This window comes from Toxotes jaculatrix, chromosome 4, assembly GCF_017976425.1.
Source record: "Toxotes jaculatrix isolate fToxJac2 chromosome 4, fToxJac2.pri, whole genome shotgun sequence".
NCBI classification, from domain to species: domain Eukaryota; kingdom Metazoa; phylum Chordata; class Actinopteri; family Toxotidae; genus Toxotes; species Toxotes jaculatrix.
In genome coordinates this window covers 12,992,003-13,017,413 of record NC_054397.1, presented here as the reverse complement: position 1 = coordinate 13,017,413, position 25,411 = coordinate 12,992,003, and the positions used below count along the sequence as shown (strand labels likewise).

Below are 25,411 nucleotides of genomic sequence, written 5' to 3'. Positions count from 1 at the left end.
GTGGGTGTGAACAGGAACAAACTGACAGTTAAACATCACAGTGACACTAAACTGTGATTTTTGGCGGCAGATCAAATTTTCCCAGATTTTAAATATAATTTTGTAATATTTGAATTTGTTACTATTGCTTAATTTGTGATCACTTTGCATTTCTATTCTTGCTAATTTCACAAGTGCTGTTTTAACTAAACCCCCTAACTAAACTTCTGACCTGCAGATCAGGGAGACAAAGATGACAAACAACCAGAGGAGAGTTTAACTGGAAAAGTTGGTAGTTTTATTGGTCAAAAGAGAACATGGTGAACAATTATTCAGCATCTTGCTCCACCACAGTGGTCTTTTCACTGACGTAGATGCCATCCAGGAATTTCCTGATGTCCTTCTTTCTGACCGTGGTGGTCTGCTGGATCAAAGCCGCTGAAAAACAGAAGAACCGAGTGAGACAGGAGAAAAAGGACACAAGCAGCAACAACAGGTGCCATTAACATAACATGCTAGATTAACTCTTTAGATGGATTTTAGATTTTAGATGGACCCCGTGGTTGGTGTTGAACTAAACAACAAAAACACAAGATATCTGACACAACAAACTATAGTTAAAACAATAGTTCAACATGCATAATCAGACTTTCTGTACATGCATACTATGGAGAGATCATGTAACATTTAACTGTGGCTCAGATGAATTGTTATTAAAAAAAAATCCAATTAAAAACAATAAGATTTTTTGAAGAGTTTCATAGCGAGACTAAAGATTAAAATACATTTTTTTGGACAAGATGATTAAACAAAATAATTGTCAGATTAACTGACAATGAAAAAACCACCAGCATATTGTTTTTAATGACATTACCCAGCACTAGTGCCTTAACACCAAAATAAAAATACAGTTTCATTGTAAAATCAAGTGTATAGAGCCACAGCACTTTACACAAAAACTTTAAATAGCAGAAAATTGAAAGGAAAAAAGAAACATGCAAGAGCTTTCCCCTTGTAGGCCACAAGGGAGGCTTCGACGGCATTGTCTAACCTCTACAACTGCAGATGTAACTTTTACTGATCCGGTTCCACTACCGTTCCCTTCTCAGACACGTAAATACCGTCTAAGAACTTTCTGATATCCTTATTTTTGACTGTGGTGGCCTGCTGGATCAGAGCAGCTGGAACAGAGAGAAGTTGGGGTGATGAGCAAGCACATCAGGTCACACAGGGATCACAGTAATTACAGAGGAGGGTGGAGGACAGTGATGGAGGAAACCATCACTGGAGATTCACAGTGCAGTCAGGAAGTACAAGGTGACAGTTTTGTTGTTAAGGCTCTGTAATCCAGTACACTTAAATGAAACAACTATAGGATTTAAGATTCAGCTTTAATGGAAGGATGCTCGTTTTTAGGGAATAATTCTAATAAAAAATTATCATGTTTAATATTTGAGAGTCAGCTCTGTTTAGTGTTTTGTCTTAAGTTAGAACTTCAACCGCAAAGCTACTATTTTATTTCAAGTCCAGTGAGCTGGAGTATGGAACCAACAACAAAGGCCTGTGTCACTGTCCTACTTGCAAACAGAGGCTGGAGGGAGGAGGGAGATGGGTTTACCTCAAAACTGATAACTGAAGTCAGTAGTTGGAAGAGTGTTACTTAATTTTACTTCAAACTAACTCAGACAGTTTAGGGGAATAATCTATTCTGTAGGATGGGAGGAGGAGGAGGAGGAGGGATGGGCTTTACTTGAAAACAGGATTTGACAGAATTCACTACAGAGACTACAGATGTCTAAGTGTTGCTCAACTGTCTACAGGTCTGGGAGAGGTACCAGCCCTCTGCCAATCACATGCCACCGACAGATTTCCTGTGATCTTGTGTGTGCGACAACTACTGGCAATTAACCTGCAGCATTTCACTGAGGTGAGTGTTTAACAACTGATAAGCAAGACTGTGTAGGCTCAAATTTGTTTAGTGACAAAAAAAAGTTTTGTTCTCTGTTTTGTGCAGAAAAATGATTGCACCATGTAGAAAAGCTCCTGAGAAAAAGGTGGACAACGTACCCGAGTTCGACACCAGCTCAACGTCATTGCCCTCCAGCACCAGTTCGTCCTTCTGGGCAGCTGAGACTGAGCACATCACACCTGAGACAGGGACAGGAGAAATGATTGGCACTGACACTGACACACATCTTATTGTGCTTGTTTATACAGTTAACCATGTTTCACTAATCACAGCTAAGGAGTGATGTGGCCAAATATCCGAAGACAACTTGTCAAGTTTTTTTTTTTTTTTTTAAGATTTGCTGGTTCCAGCTTCTCAAATGTCAAAATTTAATGCTTTTCTTTGTCACATATGACAGTAAGCTGAACCTTGTTGGGATTTGGACAGTTAAAGATATCGAAATAGATCATCTTTAGCTTTTGGGACTAACTCATTTTTCACTTTATAGAAGATTTTGAGCCAGCCTATCAGCCCTATTAAATTCACTATATTAAAAAAAAAAGGATCTCAGGAGATTAAAGATTAAATTTACTCCACTTATGCAACATTTTACAAAATTGGATATTATAGAAAATACTTAACAGTATTTTTTGGACCTGACAGAAGTAAATACATTTAACTACAGTGGTTACGTAGTTTAAATATGGCTTGCAGACTCACCAGTCCTCATTCGGACACGGCGGATGTACTTCTCTCCAAGGAAGTTCCTGATCTCCACCAGAGTGCCATTCTCCTGGATGACGACGTTGATGGGGAAATGGGCATACACAGAACGCATTTTGTACCGGAAACCCTGCGGCCAGACAGAAGGAACAATTGAGTCTCCAACAATAGCCAGCATGTGGCTTTGAAAACTAATTCCACCATCAAAGCTGTGAGCAGAGCTGATTCTACAAGTCTGACTCTGTTCACAGTCAATAATTCAAGACTCCGCCGGACAAGCTGAGCTGAAATCTCACCAAAGTGACTCCCTTGATCATGTTCTGGACGTGGCTGCAGATGGTGCGGACTGTGGCCAGCTCCTTCCTGTTTCCCCACCATTTATCCACACGAAGCTGAGGAGGAAAGCGCAGAGACTCAGAATTTGAGGATATCAGAGACATCTCTGGGGTGTTACAGTGGGCATTTTTAATCTTCAACAAACAGTTTCTTATAACAGAGAACCAACTGATTAGCTGAGAGTTTCAGAATTGAGAAACACCTAAACACGTTTGACAATCATCTGTCTTCCAAACCTCTGCGAGGAAAAAGCAGAGTAATTCTTAATTTTCCAGCTACTTTGGGCTGATGTGACCAAAAATTCTACAAATCAATTATTTCAAATCAATTATTTTTTTTGATGTAAGAAGTTATTCAAATTTTCCATGTGTGCGTTATATGAGACCAAATGCTTCATTAACAATGGCTCACAAATCACTGCTTTGTACATCAGTCTGATAATCATGGTAACCATTTCAACCATAATCACCCAGTTGTATTTGGGCCAATCTACAACTTGCTGTTTTAGAACAAAACTGCTCACTAAAACCTGTAATAACTGATTTTTGGCAACTTGAACGGAGCAGAAATAAGCTGCTAACACAACAGCGACATCATCACCCTTTAAGCTGGTATAAAGAGCTGGATCTTGCTATATTAAACTATAAAGCTGAGAGGAGCTGCATGACTCAGATGATGATGCTTTAAAGGTTCAACCTTACAAACAATATATTTCAATTAGTGCACTGCATTTTGCCTCATTTTATGCAATCTGCCCTCTTGCTCATCCTCACCTTCTTCTGTTTCTTGCCCAGCAGGCTGAGCTCCAGGTTGATGTGGTTGAACTCCCTGACGAGTTTGCCACGGGGCCCCTTGACCATCACTGTCCGCCCCTTCAACCTCACCTCGACTGCACCACCACACAGCAGGAACACAGGAAAATGAAATAAGAGACACGCAAACGGTAAGAAGCCACCCTCCATTCATGTTACTGAGATTAAAAACAAACGCTTCATGCTGACAGTATGCAGAGATCACCAGTGTCTTACCATTGTCGGGGATGTCGACAGTCTGACTGCTGAGAATGGTCTTCATTCTATTAAAGAGACAAGCACAACATGTATTTAATACTCTGAAATCTATTTACACACCTCGCGTGACAACTTTATTATCTTATTAGCCGTAGCTTTTAAGGTCAGGTTGAAATGTGCAGAGTTATACAAGGCTGGGGTAGCATGTTGCACACAAAATAGCCTGAATATAAAGTGTTGCCTCATGTTTGCACAGGTTTCTGACTGAATTCTGTGTTCAGTGTCAAAGTGAACACAGCCACAACGTGATATCTCAACTAGCGTTAGCCCCAGTGCTAACATGGAGCTACATAAGATAGTCACACCCATGTTTAACATTGGTATTAATACACAATTAAAATTCTCCAACGTGTTAGTGGCCGTAAGTGACAACTGAAGCCACACGGAGACCATTTTTTTAAATAACACTGTTCAACTCGCCGCGGCCCTCGGCAGAGTCAGGCCTGAAAATAGACAGCGGAGAAACAACTAATATATCTTCTCAAAAACCTAAAATAAAGCCACAATACATCCTGTGTCGTGAAACACAACTCCCTCCGCGTATAACGGTTTAAAGTTAAAACAAAAACATGTTTAATTCAAAGTAGATGCTTTTCGATAATACCCTCTATACCTAGGTATAGAATTCAGAGCTATCCTCACCTCGCCGGTAGCAGAGGAAAGGAGGAAGGAAGGACGTCACGACGCTGTTGTAGACCACGTACGCGTCGTCATCGGGCATCACAAGACGATCATATCAATGATCGCAAAGTGTTAAAGTGTAAAAAGATTGATAATACTCACGACAAAAGTGTGGCAGAACATTTGGTTTACTAAACTGGGAGGAAATGGCAGCTAAACCTGGAGAATTTGTTTATTTATTTCTGGTTATTATCCGCATTTTCTTCCATTTAACCCGCGGGCCGCGTTCAAGTCATATCGGAAAACCGTATGCCGAGTTATCCAGAAATTTTCACTCCTTTCTCGCTTTGTGGAAAAAAAAAAAAAAAAACACAAACAAAAACAAAACAAAACTAGGGAATGTCAATAAACTTATGATTAAATGGATCCAGAACCACTCTTGGTGGCAGTCACATTGAAATGAAATTCAGTATTTTCACCTATAATAACTAAACTAACTACTATAACTAAAAAGAGTTGTACAGTATTTGTATTTGATTTCACCTGTTAAATAACCACTACACAATTTCTTCATTTGCTGTTTGTTTCTATTGTTAGTCTTCAATATTAGTAACTTTTTGTTACTGAATCCTGTTGCCTTTTATCTTCTTACAGGTTAACTATAAATAAATGAACACATACATAAAAAATACCCCATTTTGCATTTTAACAGTATAATTACTGCGTAGTTTCTACCGTAGTCTTGTGTTTACATGCATATGATTAAGTAAATAAACAGAATAGTAAACAGAAATGCCTCCTGTTTAGTGGTAGTTAAAATATATTTAGAAGTTGCCTATTAGTGCAATCACCTTATAGCCCACGTTATTATATTATATTATATTATATTATATTATATTATGTTATGTTATGTTATGTTATATTTGTTGTACAGTAGCTGGTTTTAACAATAAAAGGTATCGATATGTCTATACCAATGCATTGACTTGGCAGGATTTCCTACTTTCCCATTCGCTGACATCTCGTGAACACATCACCAGACCAAAGCAGTCGCTCATCGAGGTTTGTTGGTAATGACAATCGCCCCCTAACTAAAGTCATGGCGTTGCTTAAGCAAAGTTGCTGTGTTGCTGGTCGGTTCTCCACAAACCATCTGTGGCTGAGTCCTAGATGTATCCCACATGTGAGTATCATCACTCAGATTTTGTCCAGTTATCAAACACTGATGGTGTGGGTGGTTTGTTAGCGGGTACCGTCGGCGGTGAAGCTTGTGTCACGGGCCTGGAAGTACAACCTGCTGTGGTGTATGTTTTGCAGCTAAGTTGTAGTGATTGTAAGGTCGTTAACAACCAAATAAGCGGGGGGCAATATCATGACAGAGTGTGATTGTATGAAAAGACAGAGGTGCTTGAACTACCCCCCCCCCCCCCTTATTCTGCTTCTGTAGGTTTATACCAGCGGTTTGCCGACCGTGGCCAGCTCCTCTCCAGACCGGGCTGGCAGGAAGAAGGAGCTTCTGAGCGATGATGGGCCTGATCTGCAAGACTTTATTTCAGGGGAGCTGTCCGAGAAAAGCAAGTGGGCAGAGTACAAAGGCAACTTGAAGAGAGAGAAGGGAGAGAGGTGAGAAAGAGAGAAAGTGGGGATTTTCAGCTTCTGCACGTTCAAGAAAACTGTCTGAGTGCGGTGTGGTTATCAGAGGGGTTCAAAAACCAGATCAGACAAAAGCTTATCATCCAGAATGTGTTGAGCTGACTTAGCATGAGGTTTAAGTGACCTTGGAGTCATACTTTTAAGAGAAATTATATTAGAAATTAGAATATGTGTATTTACACATTTAGTGACTGGCTGTGGTGTTGTGTCATGTCAGGCTGCGCCTTCCTCCATGGCTCAAGACCGAAATCCCCATCGGCAAGAACTACAACAGGCTGAAGAACACACTGAGGGACCTCAACCTGCACACGGTGTGTATTGTTACTTAAGCGAGTGCATAAAAGTCAGTCTTGTTGAGTGGCCCAGCCAATTTGAGGTAGTTTAGAAATAAATGCAACTAATGGTACGCACAGACATATTGAGACATCTCAAATGTTTTTGTGTTCGTTCTCTCAGGTGTGTGAGGAGGCCAGGTGTCCAAACATTGGGGAGTGCTGGGGAGGAGGAGAGTACGCCACGGCCACAGCCACCATCATGGTCAGTCTTCTGGTGTACGGTGACATTCCTTTATGGATTACTGTTTCCAGTTCTATGACATACTTATATCCAAGGTCTCTTACTCTCTCTCTCTCTCTCTCTCTCTCTCTCTCTGTCTGTATGTAGTTGATGGGAGATACGTGTACCCGTGGATGCAGGTTCTGCTCAGTAAAGACAGCTCGTCAGCCCCCACCTCTGGACCCAGACGAGCCCTACAATACAGCCAAGGCCATCGCTGCCTGGGGGCTGGACTACGTGGTTCTCACCTCAGTCGACAGAGATGGTAATGCCTTCCTACCTCAGTGTATCTGCCTAGCTCTTCGTACTGTATGTGCTAATTTACATCAGTGAAAGTTTAGTGTTTTTTTTCAAGGAAAGAAAGGAACCTCTCTCAAAGCTGAAAGACAAAGTGGTGTTAAATATTTATGGGTTCTGGATTTTATTTTGTAAACTATTTTCTAATTAAGAAAACACACGCACATATAGTGAGGTGCACATTATTTAAGCTTCAGTACAAGTCCACCTCTTTCCAAACATGTCGTGCTTTACTTCCTAGATGTTTTCTATTGACCACAGTATCTTCATCAATCTGAGGTTGTTTTTGGTTTCTTCAGATCGGTTGTCAGTTAGTCACGTGACTTATAAATCAGTGTAAATACAAGGTATTCAACACATTACAATTCTATTTCCCTAACTATTAAACTAAATAGATTTAAAAAGCTTTAAAAATAGAGGTGCTCAGCAAAATCAAAATAATAGAAACTATGGCCTGTTCTAATGCCACTTTTTCCTTTTTGTGCAGATATCTCTGATGGAGGTGCAGAGCACTTTGCTAAGACTGTTTCTAACTTGAAAGAAAGGTAAACTCTTCCATCCCTTATGGATTCATATGACATTTGCGTATGTGCCTAAAATGACTAAATATGCACCTTTGTCATCTTCATCCAGAAATCCTCAGATCCTGGTCGAATGTCTGACCCCTGATTTTCGTGGTGACCTGGCAGCAGTAGAGAAGATCGCCCTGTCAGGGTTAGATGTGTATGCCCACAATGTGGAGACGGTGCGTGAGCTGCAAAGGTACTTAAACTTAACATTAGGGATGGGGCCGATCCAATCCAGTATCGGTATCGATCCGATACCATGTCTGTGCATAAATGTCTGCTGAAATGACTCCACAAGTGATTCCCTGCTAGCTGCTCTGCTAACTGGCTGCAAACTGTGGAATGGACTTCCTGAACGGCGGCGTGTCTCGTTACTCCGTGTCTCTTTGAGACACGCCTTAGTTCTGAAATCCATTCCACAGTTTGCAGCCAGCAAGCAGGAAAGCATTGAGCAGCACCATGGCTAACCAGCTTTTCATCACATGTCAGCTGTGTGGAAATATTTTGCACTTGAAACACGACAAAGCAAGACAGGAACGCGCAACGTTTGCCGCGGGGTGGAAGCTCCGTTGCGACCTACAAGTGGTAATAAGTACCAATTAGCTCGATGCTGACATAATATGGAGAATCCCATTGACGTGCTAGTGCATATCGGTCGCGCTGTTAACTTTTACAGTCAAACGATAAACCAAAGCAGGACACCATAACACGTAAGTCATACAGGTAATTCACACACCAACAATATACTATTCACAGACTTATGTCCCTGCTAGGTACAACAGGAAGAAAGTGAACCGTGAGTGAGCTTCCGCTCAAAAAAAATTTTGACCTCAAAATGTCATAAAAAATGTCATACTATAGTAAAGCGTCAAAATCGGTCAAAAAAAGTAAAAAAAAAATTGACCTCAAAATGTCATTAAAAAACGACATAGTATAGTAAGGCGTCAAAATCGGTCAAAAAAAGTCAACATTTTTTTTGACCTCAAAATGTCATATAAACCTCATACTATAGTAAGGCGTCAAAATCGGTCAAAAAAAGTAAAAAAAAAAATTTGACCTCAGAATGTCATAAAAAATGTCATAGTATAGTAAGGCATAAAAATTGGTCAAAAAAAGGCAAAAATTTTTTTGACCTCAAAATGTTATAAAAAACATCATACTATAGTAAGGCGTCAAAAAAATTTTTTGACCTCCAAAAGTCATAAAAAACGTCATAGTATAGTAAGGCGTCAAAATTTTTTTTGACCTCCAAAAGTCACAAAAAACGTCATAGTATAGTAAGGCGTTTTTTTCAGGCAAAACAAGTCAAAAAAATTTTCGACCTCAAAATGTCATAAAAAAACGTCATAGTATAGTATGGCGTTTTTTTCGGGCAAAAAAAGTCAAAAATTTTTTTGACCTCAAAATGTCATAAAAAATGTCATAGTATAGTAAGGTGTCAAAATCGGACAAAAAAAGTCAAAAAAATTTTTTACCTCAAAATGTCATAAAAAACGTCATAGCATAGTAATTCAATTCAATTCAATTCAATTTTATTTATATAGCGCCTTCCACAATCAAAATTGTCTCAAAGCGCTTTACAGAGACCCAGAGCCTGACCCCAGAGCAAGCACTTAAGGCGACAGTGGCAAGGAAAACTCCCTTTTAACAGGAAGAAACCTTGAGCAGAACCTGGCTCAGATGGGGGACCCTCCTGCCGATGGCCGGGCTGGGTGAAAGGAGGAAAAGGAGGAAGATAGGACAGCTAGGAATGGAGGAGAGGGGGAGAAAGACATGCAGCATAATACAGACAATGTGGGTCAGTATTTACATTACAGTTAGTGAACAGTTATTTGATAATGTGTGCTCAGCAGATTAGAATTATGAAACAGAGCACGGAGGCAAAAAGCTGTCATGACTGGTAATTATTTACATTACAGTTTGCAAAGAATATTAATCAAATATTTATCTGTAGCAGAACGGAACATTAAACATGTTAGAAATAGATCATTGTAAACAATAAACAGCAGCAGGTGGGTGGAGCCAGGACCATAGGACAAGCAGCTCCGGAGCCAGAGGTACCTGCAGAAAGGTACAGAGAAAGAGAGACCAGAGAGAAACAAGCACAGGACTACGGGACAGAGAGGACACAGAGTTAATGACATGTAATAAAGGCTAATAAATTTGAGAGTGGGTCTGAGGAGAGAAAGAGAAAGAAGAAGAAGTGCGCAGTAAATCATGGGATGTCCCCCAGCAGCCTAGGCCTATAGCAGCATAACTAGGGGATGATTCAGTTGCCTGAGCCAGCCCTACTAAGGGCTATATCCTTAACTGTAACAGTGTCTATAGAGATAATTGTGACTAACTATAAGTTTAATAAATAACTAGGACTGTAACTACAACTAATTATAAGCTTTATCAAACAAGAAGGTTTTAAGCTTCGTTTTAAAATTAGAGAGGGTGTCTGCTTCCCGAACCCAAACTGGCAGTTGGTTCCATAGGAGAGGGGCCTGATAGCTAAAGGCTCGGCCTCCCATTCTACTTTTAGAGATTTTGGGAACCATAAGCAAACCTGCATTCTGGGAACGAAGCAATCTGTTAGGATGATATGGTACTATCAGCTCTTTGAGATATGAAGGAGCCTGGCCATTGAGGGCCTTATATGTAAGGAGAAGGATTTTAAAATCAATTCTGGATTTTACAGGAAGCCAATGAAGAGAAGTTAGTACAGGAGTAATGTGATCTCTCTTGCTAATTCCAGTCAGTACTCTCGCTGCAGCATTTTGGATCAGCTGGATGCTTTTTAGAGAGTTAACTGGACATCCTGATAATAGGGAATTACAGTAGTCCAGCCTAGAAGTAACAAAAGCATGGACTAATTTTTCAGCATCACTCTGCGACAGAATGTTCCTAATCTTACTGATATTGCGCAGGTGAAAGAAGGCGGTCCTAGAGACTTGTTTTATATGTGAGTTAAAGGACAGATCCTGATCAAAAATAACTCCAAGGTTCCTCACAGTCGTACTGGAGGCTAAATTAATGCCATCCAGAGTAACTATATGATTAGATAAACTGTAAGTAAGGTGTCAAAATCGGACAAAAAATGTCAAAATTTTTTTCAACCTCAAAATGTCATAAAAAACATCATAGTATAGTAAGGCGTCAAAATTGGACAAAAAAAGTCAAAATTTTTTCGACCTCAAAATGTCATTAAAAAACGTCATAGTATAGTATGGCGTTTTTTTCGGGCAAAAAAAGTCAAAAATTTTTTCGACCTCAAAATGTCATAAAAAAACGTCATAGTATAGTATGGCGTTTGTTTCGGGCAAAAAAAGTCCAAAAATTTTTTGACCTCCAAAAGTCATAAAAAACGTCATAGTATAGTAAGGCGTCAAAATTGGACAAAAAAGTCAAAAAATTTTTTGACCTCAAAACTTCATAAAAAACGTCATACGGCCGCAAGGCGTCAAAATCGGCCAAAAAAAGTCAAATTTTTTTTTAACCTCCAAAAGTCATAAAAAAACGTCATAGTATAGTATGGCGTATTTTTCGGGCAAAAAAAGTCAAAAAAAATTTTTACCTCAAAATGTCATAAAAAAACGTCTTAGTATAGTATGGCGTTTTTTTTGGGCAAAAAAAGTCAAAAATTTTTTTGACCTCAGAATGTCATAAAAAACGTCATAGTATAGTAAGGTGTCAAAATCGGCCAAAAAAAGTCAAAAAAATTTTTTGACCTCCAAAAGTCATAAAAAACGTCATAGTATAGTAAGGCGTCAAAATCAGACAAAAAAGTCAAAATTTTTTTTGACCTCCAAAAGTCACAAAAAACGTCATAGTATAGTAAGGCGTTTTTTTCAGGCAAAAAAAGTCAAAAAAACTTTCGACCTCAAAATGTCATAAAAAAACGTCATAGTATAGTATGGCGTTTTTTTCGGGCAAAAAAAGTCAAAAAATTTTTCGACCTCAAAATGTCATAAAAAAACGTCATAGTATAGTATGGCGTTTGTTTCGGGCAAAAAAAGTCCAAAAATTTTTTGACCTCCAAAAGTCATAAAAAACGTCATAGTATAGTAAGGCGTCAAAATTGGACAAAAAAGTCAAAAAATTTTTTGACCTCAAAACTTCATAAAAAACGTCATACGGCCGCAAGGCGTCAAAATCGGCCAAAAAAAGTCAAATTTTTTTTTTACCTCCAAAAGTCATAAAAAAACGTCATAGTATAGTATGGCGTATTTTTCGGGCAAAAAAAGTCAAAAAAAAATTTTACCTCAAAATGTCATAAAAAAACGTCTTAGTATAGTATGGCGTTTTTTTTGGGCAAAAAAAGTCAAAAATTTTTTTGACCTCAGAATGTCATAAAAAACGTCATAGTATAGTAAGGTGTCAAAATCGGCCAAAAAAAGTCAAAAAAAATTTTTGACCTCCAAAAGTCATAAAAAACGTCATAGTATAGTAAGGCGTCAAAATCGGACAAAAAAGTCAAAATTTTTTTTGACCTCCAAAAGTCACAAAAAACGTCATAGTATAGTAAGGCCTTTTTTTCAGGCAAAAAAAGTCAAAAAAATTTTCGACCTCAAAATGTCATAAAAAAACGTCATAGTATAGTATGGCGTTTTTTTCGGGCAAAAAAAGTCAAAAATTTTTTCGACCTCAAAATGTCATAAAAAAACGTCATAGTATATAGTATGGCGTTTTTTTCGGCCAAAAAAAGTCAAAATTTTTTTTGACCTCCAAAAGTCATAAAAAACGTCATAGTATAGTATGGCGTATTTTTCGGGCAAAAAAAGTCAAAAAAATTTTCGACCTCAAAATGTCATAGAAAACGTCATAGTATAGTATGGCGTATTTTTCGGGCAAAAAAAGTCAAAAAAATTTTCGACCTCAAAATGTCATAGAAAACGTCATAGTATAGTAAGGCGTTTTTTTCGGGCAAAAAAAGTCAAAAATTTTTTCGACCTCAAAATGTCATAAAAAAATGTCATAGTATAGTAAGGCATAAAAATCGGTCAAAAAAAGGCAAAAAAATTTTTGACCTCAAAATGTTATAAAAAACATCATACTATAGTAAGGCGTCAAAAAAAATTTTTGACCTCCAAAAGTCATAAAAAACGTCATAGTATAGTAAGGCGTCAAAATTTTTTTTGACCTCCAAAAGTCACAAAAAACGTCATAGTATAGTAAGGCGTTTTTTTCAGGCAAAACAAGTCAAAAAAATTTTCGACCTCAAAATGTCATAAAAAAACGTCATAGTATAGTATGGCGTTTTTTTCGGGCAAAAAAAGTCAAAAATTTTTTTGACCTCAAAATGTCATAAAAAACGTCATAGTATAGTAAGGTGTCAAAATCGGACAAAAAATGTCAAAATTTTTTTCAACCTCAAAATGTCATAAAAAACATCATAGTATAGTAAGGCGTCAAAATTGGACAAAAAAAGTCAAAATTTTTTCGACCTCAAAATGTCATTAAAAAACGTCATAGTATAGTATGGCGTTTTTTTCGGGCAAAAAAAGTCAAAAATTTTTTCGACCTCAAAATGTCATAAAAAAACGTCATAGTATAGTATGGCGTTTGTTTCGGGCAAAAAAAGTCCAAAAATTTTTTGACCTCCAAAAGTCATAAAAAACGTCATAGTATAGTAAGGCGTCAAAATCGGACAAAAAAGTCAAAAAATTTTTTGACCTCAAAACTTCATAAAAAACGTCATACGGCCGCAAGGCGTCAAAATCGGCCAAAAAAAGTCAAATTTTTTTTTTACCTCCAAAAGTCATAAAAAAACGTCATAGTATAGTATGGCGTATTTTTCGGGCAAAAAAAGTCAAAAAAATTTTTGACCTCAAAATGTCATAAAAAAACGTCTTAGTATAGTATGGCGTTTTTTTGGGGCAAAAAAAGTCAAAAATTTTTCGACCTCAAAATGTCATAAAAAACGTCATAGTATAGTAAGGTGTCAAAATCGGCCAAAAAAAGTCAAAAAAAATTTTTGACCTCCAAAAGTCATAAAAAACGTCATAGTATAGTAAGGCGTCAAAATCGGACAAAAAAGTCAAAATTTTTTTTGACCTCCAAAAGTCACAAAAAACGTCATAGTATAGTAAGGCGTTTTTTTCAGGCAAAAAAAGTCAAAAAAATTTTCGACCTCAAAATGTCATAAAAAAACGTCATAGTATAGTATGGCGTTTTTTTCGGGCAAAAAAAGTCAAAAAATTTTTCGACCTCAAAATGTCATAAAAAAACGTCATAGTATAGTATGGCGTTTTTTTCGGCCAAAAAAAGTCAAAAATTTTTTTGACCTCCGAAAGTCATAAAAAACGTCATAGTATAGTATGGCGTATTTTTCGGGCAAAAAAAGTCAAAAAAATTTTCGACCTCAAAATGTCATAAAAAACGTCATAGTATAGTATGCCGTTTTTTTCGGACAAAAAAAGTCAAAAATTTTTTCGACCTCAAAATGTCATAAAAAACGTCATAGTATAATATGGCGTATTTTTCGGGCAAAAAAAGTCAAAAAAATTTTTGACCTCAAAATGTCATAAAAAACGTCATAGTATAGTAAGGTGTCAAAATCGGCCAAAAAAAGTCAAAAATTTTTTTGACCTCAAAATGTCATAAAAAACGTCATAGTATAGTAAGGCGTCAAAATCGGACAAAAAAAGTCAAAATTTTTTTTGACCTCCAAAAGTCACAAAAAACGTCATAGTATAGTAAGGCGTTTTTTTCAGGCAAAAAAAGTCAAAAAAATTTTCGACCTCAAAATGTCATAAAAAAACGTCATAGTATAGTATGGCGTTTTTTTCGGGCAAAAAAAGTCAAAACTTTTTTTTGACCTCCAAAAGTCATAAAAAACGTCATAGTATAGTAAGGCGTCAAAATCGGCCAAAAAAAGTCAAATTTTTTTTGACCTCCAAAAGTCATAAAAAAACGTCATAGTATAGTATGGCGTATTTTTCGGGGCAAAAAAAGACAAAAAAATTTTTGACCTCAAAATGTCATAAAAAAACGTCTTAGTATAGTATGGCGTTTTTTTCGGGCAAAAAAAGTCAAAAATTTTTTTGACCTCAAAATGTCATAAAAAACGTCATAGTATAGTAAGGTGTCAAAATCGGCCAAAAAAAGTCAAAAAAAATTTTTGACATCCAAAAGTCATAAAAAACGTCATAGTATAGTAAGGCGTCAAAATCGGACAAAAAAGTCAAAAAATTTTTTGACCTCCAAAAGTCACAAAAAACGTCATAGTATAGTAAGGCGTCAAAATCGGACAAAAAGAGTCAAAATTTTTTTTGACCTCCAAAAGTCATAAAAAACGTCATAGTATAGTAAGGCGTTTTTTTCGGACAAAAAAAGTCAAAAATTTTTTCGACCTCAAAATGTCATAAAAAACGTCATAGTATAGTATGGCGTATTTTTCAGGCAAAAAAAGTCAAAAAAATTTTCGACCTCAAAATGTCATAAAAAAACGTCATAGTATAGTATGGCGTTTTTTTCGGCCAAAAAAAGTCAAAATTTTTTTTGACCTCCAAAAGCCATAAAAAACGTCATAGTATTGTATGGCGTATTTTTCGGGCAAAAAAAGTCAAAAAAATTTTCGACCTCAAAATGTCATAAAAAACGTCATAGTATAGTATGGCGTATTTTTCAGGCAAAAAAAGTCAAAAAAATTTTCGACCTCAAAATGTCATAAAAAAACGTCATAGTATAGTATGGCGTCAAAAAATGTCAACATTTTTTTTGACCTCAAAATTTCATATAAACCTCATACTATAGTAAGGCGTCAAAATCGGTCAAAAAAAGTAAAAAAAAAATTTTGACCTCAGAATGTCATAAAAAACGTCATAGTATAGTAAGGCATAAAAATCGGTCAAAAAAAGTCAAAAATTTTTTTGACCTCAAAATGTTATAAAAAACATCATACTATAGTAAGGCGTCAAAAAAAATTTTTGACCTCCAAAAGTCATAAAAAACGTCATAGTATAGTAAGGCGTCAAAATTTTTTTTGACCTCCAAAAGTCACAAAAAACGTCATAGTATAGTAAGGCGTTTTTTTCGGACAAAAAAAGTCAAAAATTTTTTCGACCTCAAAATGTCATAAAAAACGTCATAGTATAGTATGGCGTGTTTTTCAGACAAAAAAATTTTCGACCTCAAAATGTCATAAAAAAACGTCATAGTATAGTAAGGCGTTTTTTTCGGGCAAAAAAAGTCAAAAAATTTTTCGACCTCTAAAAGTCATAAAAAACGTCATAGTATAGTAAGGCGTCAAAATTGGACAAAAAAAGTCAAAAAAATTTTTGACCTCAAAATGTCATAAAAAACGTCATAGTATAGTAAGGCGTCAAAATCGGTCAAAAAAAGTCAAAAAAATTTTTGACCTCAAAATGTCATAAAAAACGACATAGTATAGTAAGGCGTCAAAATCGGTCAAAAAAAGTCAACATTTTTTTTGACCTCAAAATGTCATATAAACCTCATACTATAGTAAGGCGTCAAAATCGGTCAAAAAAAGTCAAAATTTTTTTCGACCTCCAAAAGTCACAAAAAACGTCATAGTATAGTAAGGCGTCAAAATTTTTTTTGACCTCCAAAAGTCATAAAAAACGTCATAGTATAGTATGGCGTATTTTTCGGGCAAAAAAAGTCAAGAAAATTTTCGACCTCAAAATGTCATAAAAAACGTCATAGTATAGTAAGGCGTTTTTTTCGGGCAAAAGTCAAAAATTTTTTCGACCTCAAAATGTCATAAAAAACGTCATAGTATAATATGGCGTATTTTTCGGGCAAAAAAAGTCAAAAATTTTTGACCTCAAAATGTCATAAAAAAACGTCTTAGTATAGTATGGCGTTTTTTTCGGGCAAAAAAAGTCAAAAAATTTTTTGACCTCAAAATGTCATAAAAAACGTCATAGTATAGTAAGGTGTCAAAATCGGCCAAAAAAAGTCAAAATTTTTTTTGACCTCAAAATGTCATAAAAAACGTCATAGTATAGTAAGGCGTTTTTTTCAGGCAAAAAAAGTCAAAAAATTTTTCGACCTCAAAATGTCATAAAAAACGTCATAGTATAGTAAGGCGTCAAAATTGGACAAAAAAAGTCAAAAATTTTTTCGACCTCAAAAAGTCATAAAAAACGTCATAGTATAGTAAGGCGTTTTTTTCACGCAAAAAAAGTCTAAAATTTTTTTGACCTCAAAAAGTCATAAAAAACGTCATAGTATAGTAAGGCGTTTTTTTCAGGCAAAAAAAGTCAAAAAATTTTTTGACCTCAAAATGTAATAAAAAACGTCATAGTATAGTAAGGTGTCAAAATCGGACAAAAAAGTCAAAGATTTTTTCGACCTCAAAATGTCATAAAAAACGTCATAGTATAGCAAGGCGTTTTTTTTCAGGCAAAAAAAGTCAAAAAATTTTTTGATCTCAAAAAGTCATAAAAAACGTCATAGTATAGTAAGGCGTCAAAATTGGACAAAAAAGTCAAAAAAAATTTTGACCTCAAAATGTCATAAAAAACGTCATAGTATAGTAAGGCATAAAAATTGGTCAAAAAAAGGCAACAATTTTTTTGACCTCAAAATGTTATAAAAAACATCATACTATAGTAAGGCGTCAAAAAAATTTTTTTACCTCCAAAAGTCATAAAAAACGTCATAGTATAGTAAGGCGTCAAAATTTTTTTTGACCTCCAAAAGTCACAAAAAACGTCATAGTATAGTAAGGCGTTTTTTTCAGGCAAAACAAGTCAAAAAAATTTTCGACCTCAAAATGTCATAAAAAAACGTCATAGTATAGTATGCCGTTTTTTTCGGACAAAAAATGTCAAAATTTTTTTCAACCTCAAAATGTCATAAAGAACATCATAGTATAGTAAGGCGTCAAAATTGGACAAAAAAAGTCAAAATTTTTTCGACCTCAAAATGTCATTAAAAAACGTCATAGTATAGTATGGCTTTTTTTTCGGGCAAAAAAAGTCAAAAAATTTTTCGACCTCAAAATGTCATAAAAAAACGTCATAGTATAGTATGGCGTTTGTTTCGGGCAAAAAAAGTCCAAAAATTTTTTGACCTCCAAAAGTCATAAAAAACGTCAGTATAGTAAGGCGTCAAAATCGGACAAAAAAGTCAAAAAAATTTTTGACCTCAAAACTTCATAAAAAACGTCATACGGCCGCAAGGCGTCAAAATCGGCCAAAAAAAGTCAAATTTTTTTTTGACCTCCAAAAGTCATAAAAAAACGTCATAGTATAGTATGGCGTTTTTTTTGGGCAAAAAAAGTCAAAAATTTTTTTGACCTCAAAATGTCATAAAAAAACGTCATAGTATAGTAAGGTGTCAAAATCGGCCAAAAAAAGTCAAAAAAAATTTTTGACCTCTAAAAGTCATAAAAAACGTCATAGTATAGTAAGGCGTCAAAATCGGACAAAAAAGTCAAAATTTTTTTTGACCTCCAAAAGTCACAAAAAACGTCATAGTATAGTAAGGCGTTTTTTTCGGGCAAAAAAAGTCAAAAATTTTTTCGACCTCAAAATGTCATAAAAAACGTCATAGTATAGTATGGCGTTTTTTTCGGGCAAAAAAAGTCAAAAAATTTTTGACCTCCAAAAGTCATAAAAAACGTCATAGTATAGTAAGGCGTTTTTTTCGGGCAAAAAAAGTAAAAAATTTTTTCGACCTCAAAATGTCATAAAAAAACGTCATAGTATAGTATGGCGTTTTTTTCGGCCAAAAAAAGTCAAAATTTTTTTTGACCTCCAAAAGTCATAAAAAACGTCATAGTATAGTATGGCGTATTTTTCGGGCAAAAAAAGTCAAAAAAATTTTCGACCTCAAAATGTCATAAAAAACGTCATAGTATAGTAAGGCGTTTTTTTCGGGCAAAAAAAGTCAAAAAATTTTTCGACCTCAAAATGTCATAAAAAAACGTCATAGTATAGTATGCCGTTTTTTTCGGACAAAAAAAGTCAAAAAATTTTTCGACCTCAAAATGTCATAAAAAACGTCATAGTATAATATGGCGTATTTTTCGGGCAAAAAAAGTCAAAAAAATTTTTGACCTCAAAATGTCATAAAAAAACGTCTTAGTATAGCATGGCGTTTTTTTCGGGCAAAAAAAGTCAAAAAATTTTTTGACCTCAAAATGTCATAAAAAACGTCATAGTATAGTAAGGTGTCAAAATCGGCCAAAAAAAGTCAAAAAATTTTTTGACCTCAAAATGTCATAAAAAACGTCATAGTATAGTAAGGCGTCAAAATCGGACAAAAAAAGTCAAAATTTTTTTTGACCTCCAAAAGTCACAAAAAACGTCATAGTATAGTAAGGCGCTTTTTTCAGGCAAAAAAAGTCAAAAAAATTTTCGACCTCAAAATGTCATAAAAAAACGTCATAGTATAGTATGGCGTTTTTTTCGGGCAAAAAAAGTCAAAACTTTTTTTTGACCTCCAAAAGTCATAAAAAACGTCATAGTATAGTCAGGCGTCAAAATCGGACAAAAAAGTCAAAATTTTTTTTGACCTCCAAAAATCACAAAAAACGTCATAGTATAGTAAGGCGTCAAAATTGGACAAAAAAGTCAAAAAAAATTTTGACCTCAAAATGTCATAAAAAACGTCATAGTATAGTAAGGCGTTTTTTTCAGGCAAAAAAAGTCAAAAAAATTTTTGACCTCAAAATGTCATAAAAGTCATAGTATAGTAAGGTGTCAAAATCGGACAAAAAAAGTCAACATTTTTTTCTACCTCAAAATGTCATAAAAAACGTCATAGTATAGTAAGGCGTCAAAATTGGACAAAAAAAGTCAAAAATTTTTTCGACCTCAAAAAGTCATAAAAAACGTCATAGTATAGTAAGGCGTTTTTTTCAGGCAAAAAAAGTCTAAATTTTTTTTGACCTCAAAAAGTCATAAAAAACGTCATAGTATAGTAAGGCGTTTTTTTCAGGCAAAAAAAGTCAAAAATTTTTTTGACCTCAAAATGTAATAAAAAACGTCATAGTATAGTAAGGTGTCAAAATCGGACAAAAAAAGTCAAATTTTTTTTCGACCTCAAAATGTCAAAAAACGTCATAGTATAGTAAGGCGTTTTTTTCAGGCAAAAAAAGTCAAAAAATTTTTTGACCTCAAAAAGTCATAAAAAAACGTCATAGTATAGTAAGGCGTTTTTTTTTCGGGCAAAAAAAGTCAAAGAATTTTTCGACCTCAAAATGTCATAAAAAACGTCATAGTATAGTAAGGCGTCAAAATTGGACAAAAAAAGTCAAAATTTTTTTCGACCTCAAAAAGTCATAAAAAACGTCATAGTATAGTAAGGCGTTTTTTTCAGGCAAAAAAAGTCTAAATTTTTTTTGACCTCAAAAAGTCATAATAAACGTCATAGTATAGTAAGGCGTTTTTTTCAGGCAAAAAATGTCAAAAATTTTTTTGACCTCAAAATGTCATAAAAGTCATAGTATAGTAAGGTGTCAAAATCAGACGAAAAAAGTCAAAATTTTTTTCGACCTCAAAATGTCAGAAAAAACGTCATAGTATAGTAAGGCGTCAAAATTGGACAGAAAAAGTCAAAAATTTTTCCCACCTCAAAATGTCATAAAACACGTCATAGTATAGTAATGTGTCAAAGACGGACAACAAAAGTCAAAAATTTTTTTGACCTCAAAATGTCATAAAAAACGTCATAGTATAGTATGGCGTCAAAATCGGACAAAAAAGTCAAACTTTTTTTTGACCTCCAAAAGTCACAAAAAATGTCATAGTATAGTAAGGCGTTTTTTTCGGGCAAAAAAAGTCAAAAATTTTTTCGACCTCAAAATGTCATAAAAAACGTCATAGTATAGTATGGCGTTTTTTTCGGGCAAAAAAAGTCAAAAAATTTTTGACCTCCAAAAGTCATAAAAAACGTCATAGTATAGTAAGGCGTTTTTTTCGGGCAAAAAAAGTAAAAAATTTTTTCGACCTCAAAATGTCATAAAAAAACGTCATAGTATAGTATGGCGTTTTTTTCGGCCAAAAAAAGTCCAAAATTTTTTTGACCTCAAAATGTCATAAAAGTCATAGTATAGTAAGGTGTCAAAATCAGACGAAAAAAGTCAAAATTTTTTTCGACCTCAAAATGTCAGAAAAAACGTCATAGTATAGTAAGGCGTCAAAATTGGACAGAAAAAGTCAAAAATTTTTCCCACCTCAAAATGTCATAAAACACGTCATAGTATAGTAATGTGTCAAAGACGGACAACAAAAGTCAAAAATTTTTTTGACCTCAAAATGTCATAAAAAACGTCATAGTATAGTATGGCGTCAAAATCGGACAAAAAAGTCAAACTTTTTTTTGACCTCCAAAAGTCACAAAAAACGTCATAGTATAGTAAGGCGTTTTTTTCGGGCAAAAAAAGTCAAAAATTTTTTCGACCTCAAAATGTCATAAAAAAACGTCATAGTATAGTATGGCGTTTTTTTCGGCCAAAAAAAGTCAAAATTTTTTTTGACCTCCAAAAGTCATAAAAAACGTCATAGTATAGTATGGCGTATTTTTCGGGCAAAAAAAGTCAAAAAAATTTTCGACCTCAAAATGTCATAAAAAACGTCATAGTATAGTAAGGCGTTTTTTTCGGGCAAAAAAAGTCAAAAATTTTTTCGACCTCAAAATGTCATAAAAAAACGTCATAGTATAGTATGCCGTTTTTTTCGGACAAAAAAAGTCAAAAAATTTTTCGACCTCAAAATGTCATAAAAAACGTCAGTATAATATGGCGTATTTTTCGGGCAAAAAAAGTCAAAAAAATTTTTGACCTCAAAATGTCATAAAAAACGTCTTAGTATAGTATGGCGTTTTTTTCGGGCAAAAAAAGTCAAAAAATTTTTTGACCTCAAAATGTCATAAAAAACGTCATAGTATAGTAAGGTGTCAAAATCGGCCAAAAAAAGTCAAAAAAATTTTTGACCTCAAAATGTCATAAAAAACGTCATAGTATAGTAAGGTGTCAAAATCGGCCAAAAAAAGTCAAAAATTTTTTTGACCTCAAAATGTCATAAAAAACGTCATAGTATAGTAAGGCGTTTTTTTCAGGCAAAAAAAGTCAAAAAAATTTTCGACCTCTAAAAGTCATAAAAAACGTCATAGTATAGTAAGGCGTTTTTTTCAGGCAAAAAAAGTCAAAACTTTTTTTTGACCTCCAAAAGTCATAAAAAACGTCATAGTATAGTAAGGCGTCAAAATCGGACAAAAAAAGTCAAATTTTTTTTCGACCTCAAAATGTCATAAAAAACGTCATAGTATAGTAAGGTGTCAAAATCGGACAAAAAAAGTCAAAATTTTTTTCGACCTCAAAATGTCAGAAAAAACGTCATAGTATAAGTAAGGCGTTTTTTTCAGGCAAAAAAAGTCAAAAAAATTTTTGACCTCAAAATGTCATAAAAAACGTCATAGTATAGTAAGGCGTTTTTTTCGGGCAAAAAAAGTCAAAAAAATTTTCGACCTCTAAAAGTCTTAAAAAACGTCATAGTATAGTAAGGCGTCAAAATTGGACAAAAAAAGTCAAATTTTTTTTTACCTCAAAATGTCATAAAAAAAACGTCATAGCATAGTAAGGTGTCAAAATCGGACAAAAAATGTCAAAAATTTTTTCAACCTCAAAATGTCATAAAAAACGTCATAGTATAGTAAGGCGTTTTTTTCAGGCAAAAAAAGTCAAAAATTTTTTTGACCTCAAAAAGTCATAAAAAACGTCATAGTATAGTAAGGCGTTTTTTTCAGGCAAAAAAAGTCAAAAAATTTTTTGACCTCAAAAAGTCATAAAAAACGTCATAGTATAGTAAGGCGTTTTTTTCAGGCAAAAAAAGTCCAAAATTTTTTTGACCTCAAAATGTCATAAAAAACGTCATAGTATAGTAAGGCGTTTTTTTCAGGCAAAAAAAGTCAAAAAATTTTTTGACCTCAAAATGTCATAAAATACGTCATATTATAGTAAGGCGTCAAAATCTGACACAAAAAGTCAACATTTTTTTCGACCTCAAAATGTCATAAAAAACGTCATAGTATAGTAAGGCGTTTTTTTCGGGCAAAAAAAGTCAAAAATTTTTTCGACCTCTAAAAGTCATAAAAAACGTCATAGTATAGTAAGGCGTCAAAATCGGACAAAAAAAGTCAAAATTTTTTCCGACCTCAAAATGTCATAAAAAACGTCATAGTATAGTAAGGTGTCAAAATCGGACAAAAAAAGTCAAAATTTTTTCCGACCTCAAAATGTCATAAAAATCGTCATAGTATAGTAAGGTGTCAAAATCGGGCAAAAAAAGTCAACATTTTTTTTTACCTCAAAATGTCATAAAAAACGTCATAGTATAGTAAGGCGTTTTTTTCAGGCAAAAAAAGTCTAAATTTTTTTTGACCTCAAAATGTCATAAAAAACTTCATAGTATAGTAAGGCGTTTTTTTCAGGCAAAAAAAGTCAAAAAATTTTTTGACCTCAAAATGTCATAAAAAACGTCCTATTATAGTAAGGCGTCAAAATCGGACACAAAAAGTCAAAAAATTTTTTGACCTCAAAATGTCATAAAAAACGTCATAGTATAGTAAGGCGTTTTTTTTCAGGCAAAAAAAGTCAAAAATTTTTTCGACCTCTAAAAGTCATAAAAAACGTCATAGTATAGTAAGGCGTCAAAATCGGACAAAAAAAGTCAAAATTTTTTCCGACCTCAAAATGTCATAAAAAACGTCATAGTATAGTAAGGCGTTTTTTTCGGGCAAAAAAAGTCAAAAAAATTTTCGACCTCTAAAAGTCATAAAAAATGTCATAGTATAGTAAGGCGTCAAAATCGGACAAAAAAAGTCAAAAATTTTTCTACCTCAAAATGTCATAAAAAACATCATAGTATAGTAAGGTGTCAAAATCGGACAAAAAAAGTCAACATTTTTTTCGACCTCAAAATGTCAGAAAAAACGTCATAGTATAGTAAGGCGTTTTTTTCAGGCAAAAAAAGTCAAAAAATTTTTTGACCTCAAAATGTCATAAAAACGTCATAGTATAGTAAGGTGTCAAAATCAGACAAAAAAAGTCAAAATTTTTTTCGACCTCAAAATGTCATAAAAAACGTCTTAGTATAGTAAGGCGTCAAAATTGGACAGAAAAAGTCAAAATTTTTTCCCACCTCAAGATGTCATAAAAAACGTCATAGTATAGTAAGGCGTTTTTTTCGGGCAAAAAAAGTCAAAAAAATTTTCGACCTCTAAAAGTCATAAAAAATGTCATAGCGTCAAAATCGGACAAAAAAAGTCAAAAAATTTTTCTACCTCAAAATGTCATAAAAAACATCATAGTATAGTAAGGTGTCAAAATCGGACAAAAAAAGTCAAAATTTTTTTCGACCTCAAAATGTCAGAAAAAACGTCATAGTATAAGTAAGGCGTTTTTTTCAGGCAAAAAAAGTCAAAAAATTTTTTGACCTCAAAATGTCATAAAAAACGTCATAGTATAGTAAGGCGTTTTTTTCAGGCAAAAAAAGTCAAAAATTTTTTCGACCTCAAAATGTCATAAAAGTCATAGTATAGTAAGGTGTCAAAATCGGACAAAAAAAGTCAAAATTTTTTTCTACCTCAAAATGTCATAAAAAACGTCATAGTATAGTAAGGCGTCAAAATCGGACAAAAAAAGTCAAAATTTTTTTCTACCTCAAAATGTCATAAAAAACGTCATAGTATAGTAAGGCGTTTTTTTCAGGCAAAAAAAGTCAAAAATTTTTTTGACCTCAAAAAGTCATAAAAAACGTCATAGTATAGTAAGGCGTTTTTTTCAGGCAAAAAAAGTCAAAAATTTTTTCGACCTCAAAATGTCATAAAAGTCATAGTATAGTAAGGTGTCAAAATCGGACAAAAAAAGTCAAAAATTTTTTCTACCTCAAAATGTCATAAAAAACATCATAGTATAGTAAGGTGTCAAAATCGGACAAAAAAAGTCAAAAATTTTTTCGACCTCAAAATGTCAGAAAAAACGTCATAGTATAGTAAGGCGTTTTTTTCAGGCAAAAAAAGTCAAAAAATTTTTTGACCTCAAAATGTCATAAAAAACGTCATAGTATAGTAAGGCGTTTTTTTCAGGCAAAAAAAGTCAAAAATTTTTTCGACCTCAAAATGTCATAAAAGTCATAGTATAGTAAGGTGTCAAAATCGGACGAAAAAAGTCAAAAATTTTTTCGACCTCAAAATGTCATAAAAAACGTCATAGTATAGTAAGGCGTTTTTTTTTTCGGGCAAAAAAAGTCAAAGAATTTTTCGACCTCAAAATGTCATAAAAAACGTCATAGTATAGTAAGGCGTCAAAATTGGACAAAAAAAGTCAAAATTTTTTTCGACCTCAAAAAGTCATAAAAAACGTCATAGTATAGTAAGGCGTTTTTTTCAGGCAAAAAAAGTAAATTTTTTTTGACCTCAAAAAGTCATAATAAACGTCATAGTATAGTAAGGCGTTTTTTTCAGGCAAAAAAAGTCAAAAATTTTTTTGACCTCAAAATGTCATAAAAGTCATAGTATAGTAAGGTGTCAAAATCAGACGAAAAAAGTCAAAATTTTTTTCGACCTCAAAATGTCAGAAAAAACGTCATAGTATAGTAAGGCGTCAAAATTGGACAGAAAAAGTCAAAAATTTTTCCCACCTCAAAATGTCATAAAACACGTCATAGTATAGTAATGTGTCAAAGACGGACAACAAAAGT

At 34.1% G+C, this 25,411-nt stretch overlaps 2 protein-coding genes across 3 annotated transcripts in view; one reads left to right on the top strand and one right to left on the bottom strand.

The window, feature by feature from the left end:
* Positions 1–254: 254 nt before the first annotated feature.
* rpl9 (ribosomal protein L9) lies at positions 255–4,725 on the bottom strand. Of its 2 annotated transcripts, XM_041037144.1 has the most exons (8): positions 4,670–4,713; positions 4,015–4,061; positions 3,760–3,875; positions 2,947–3,042; positions 2,648–2,780; positions 2,047–2,127; positions 1,031–1,160; positions 255–417 (listed from the first exon to the last, which is right to left on the bottom strand). In XM_041037144.1, exons 2-7 carry the CDS (start codon positions 4,058–4,060, stop codon positions 1,054–1,056), a joined length of 579 nt encoding a protein of 192 aa, XP_040893078.1. In that variant the 5' UTR covers position 4,061; positions 4,670–4,713; the 3' UTR covers positions 255–417; positions 1,031–1,053. The 2 variants fall into 2 exon arrangements, with proteins under 2 accessions (XP_040893078.1, XP_040893076.1); XM_041037142.1 differs by lacking the exon at positions 1,031–1,160 and having other exon boundaries at positions 4,670–4,725.
* A 982-nt stretch (positions 4,726–5,707) lies between these two features.
* lias (lipoic acid synthetase) overlaps positions 5,708–25,411 on the top strand; it is a 37,665-nt gene continuing 17,961 nt past the window's right edge. The window contains exons 1-7 of the mRNA XM_041036637.1: positions 5,708–5,860; positions 6,125–6,300; positions 6,548–6,641; positions 6,787–6,867; positions 6,994–7,150; positions 7,670–7,727; positions 7,816–7,944. Coding sequence (XP_040892571.1) covers positions 5,777–5,860; positions 6,125–6,300; positions 6,548–6,641; positions 6,787–6,867; positions 6,994–7,150; positions 7,670–7,727; positions 7,816–7,944 — 779 coding nt within the window. The 5' untranslated portion in view covers positions 5,708–5,776. The remainder of the gene's footprint in view (positions 5,861–6,124; positions 6,301–6,547; positions 6,642–6,786; positions 6,868–6,993; positions 7,151–7,669; positions 7,728–7,815; positions 7,945–25,411) is intronic.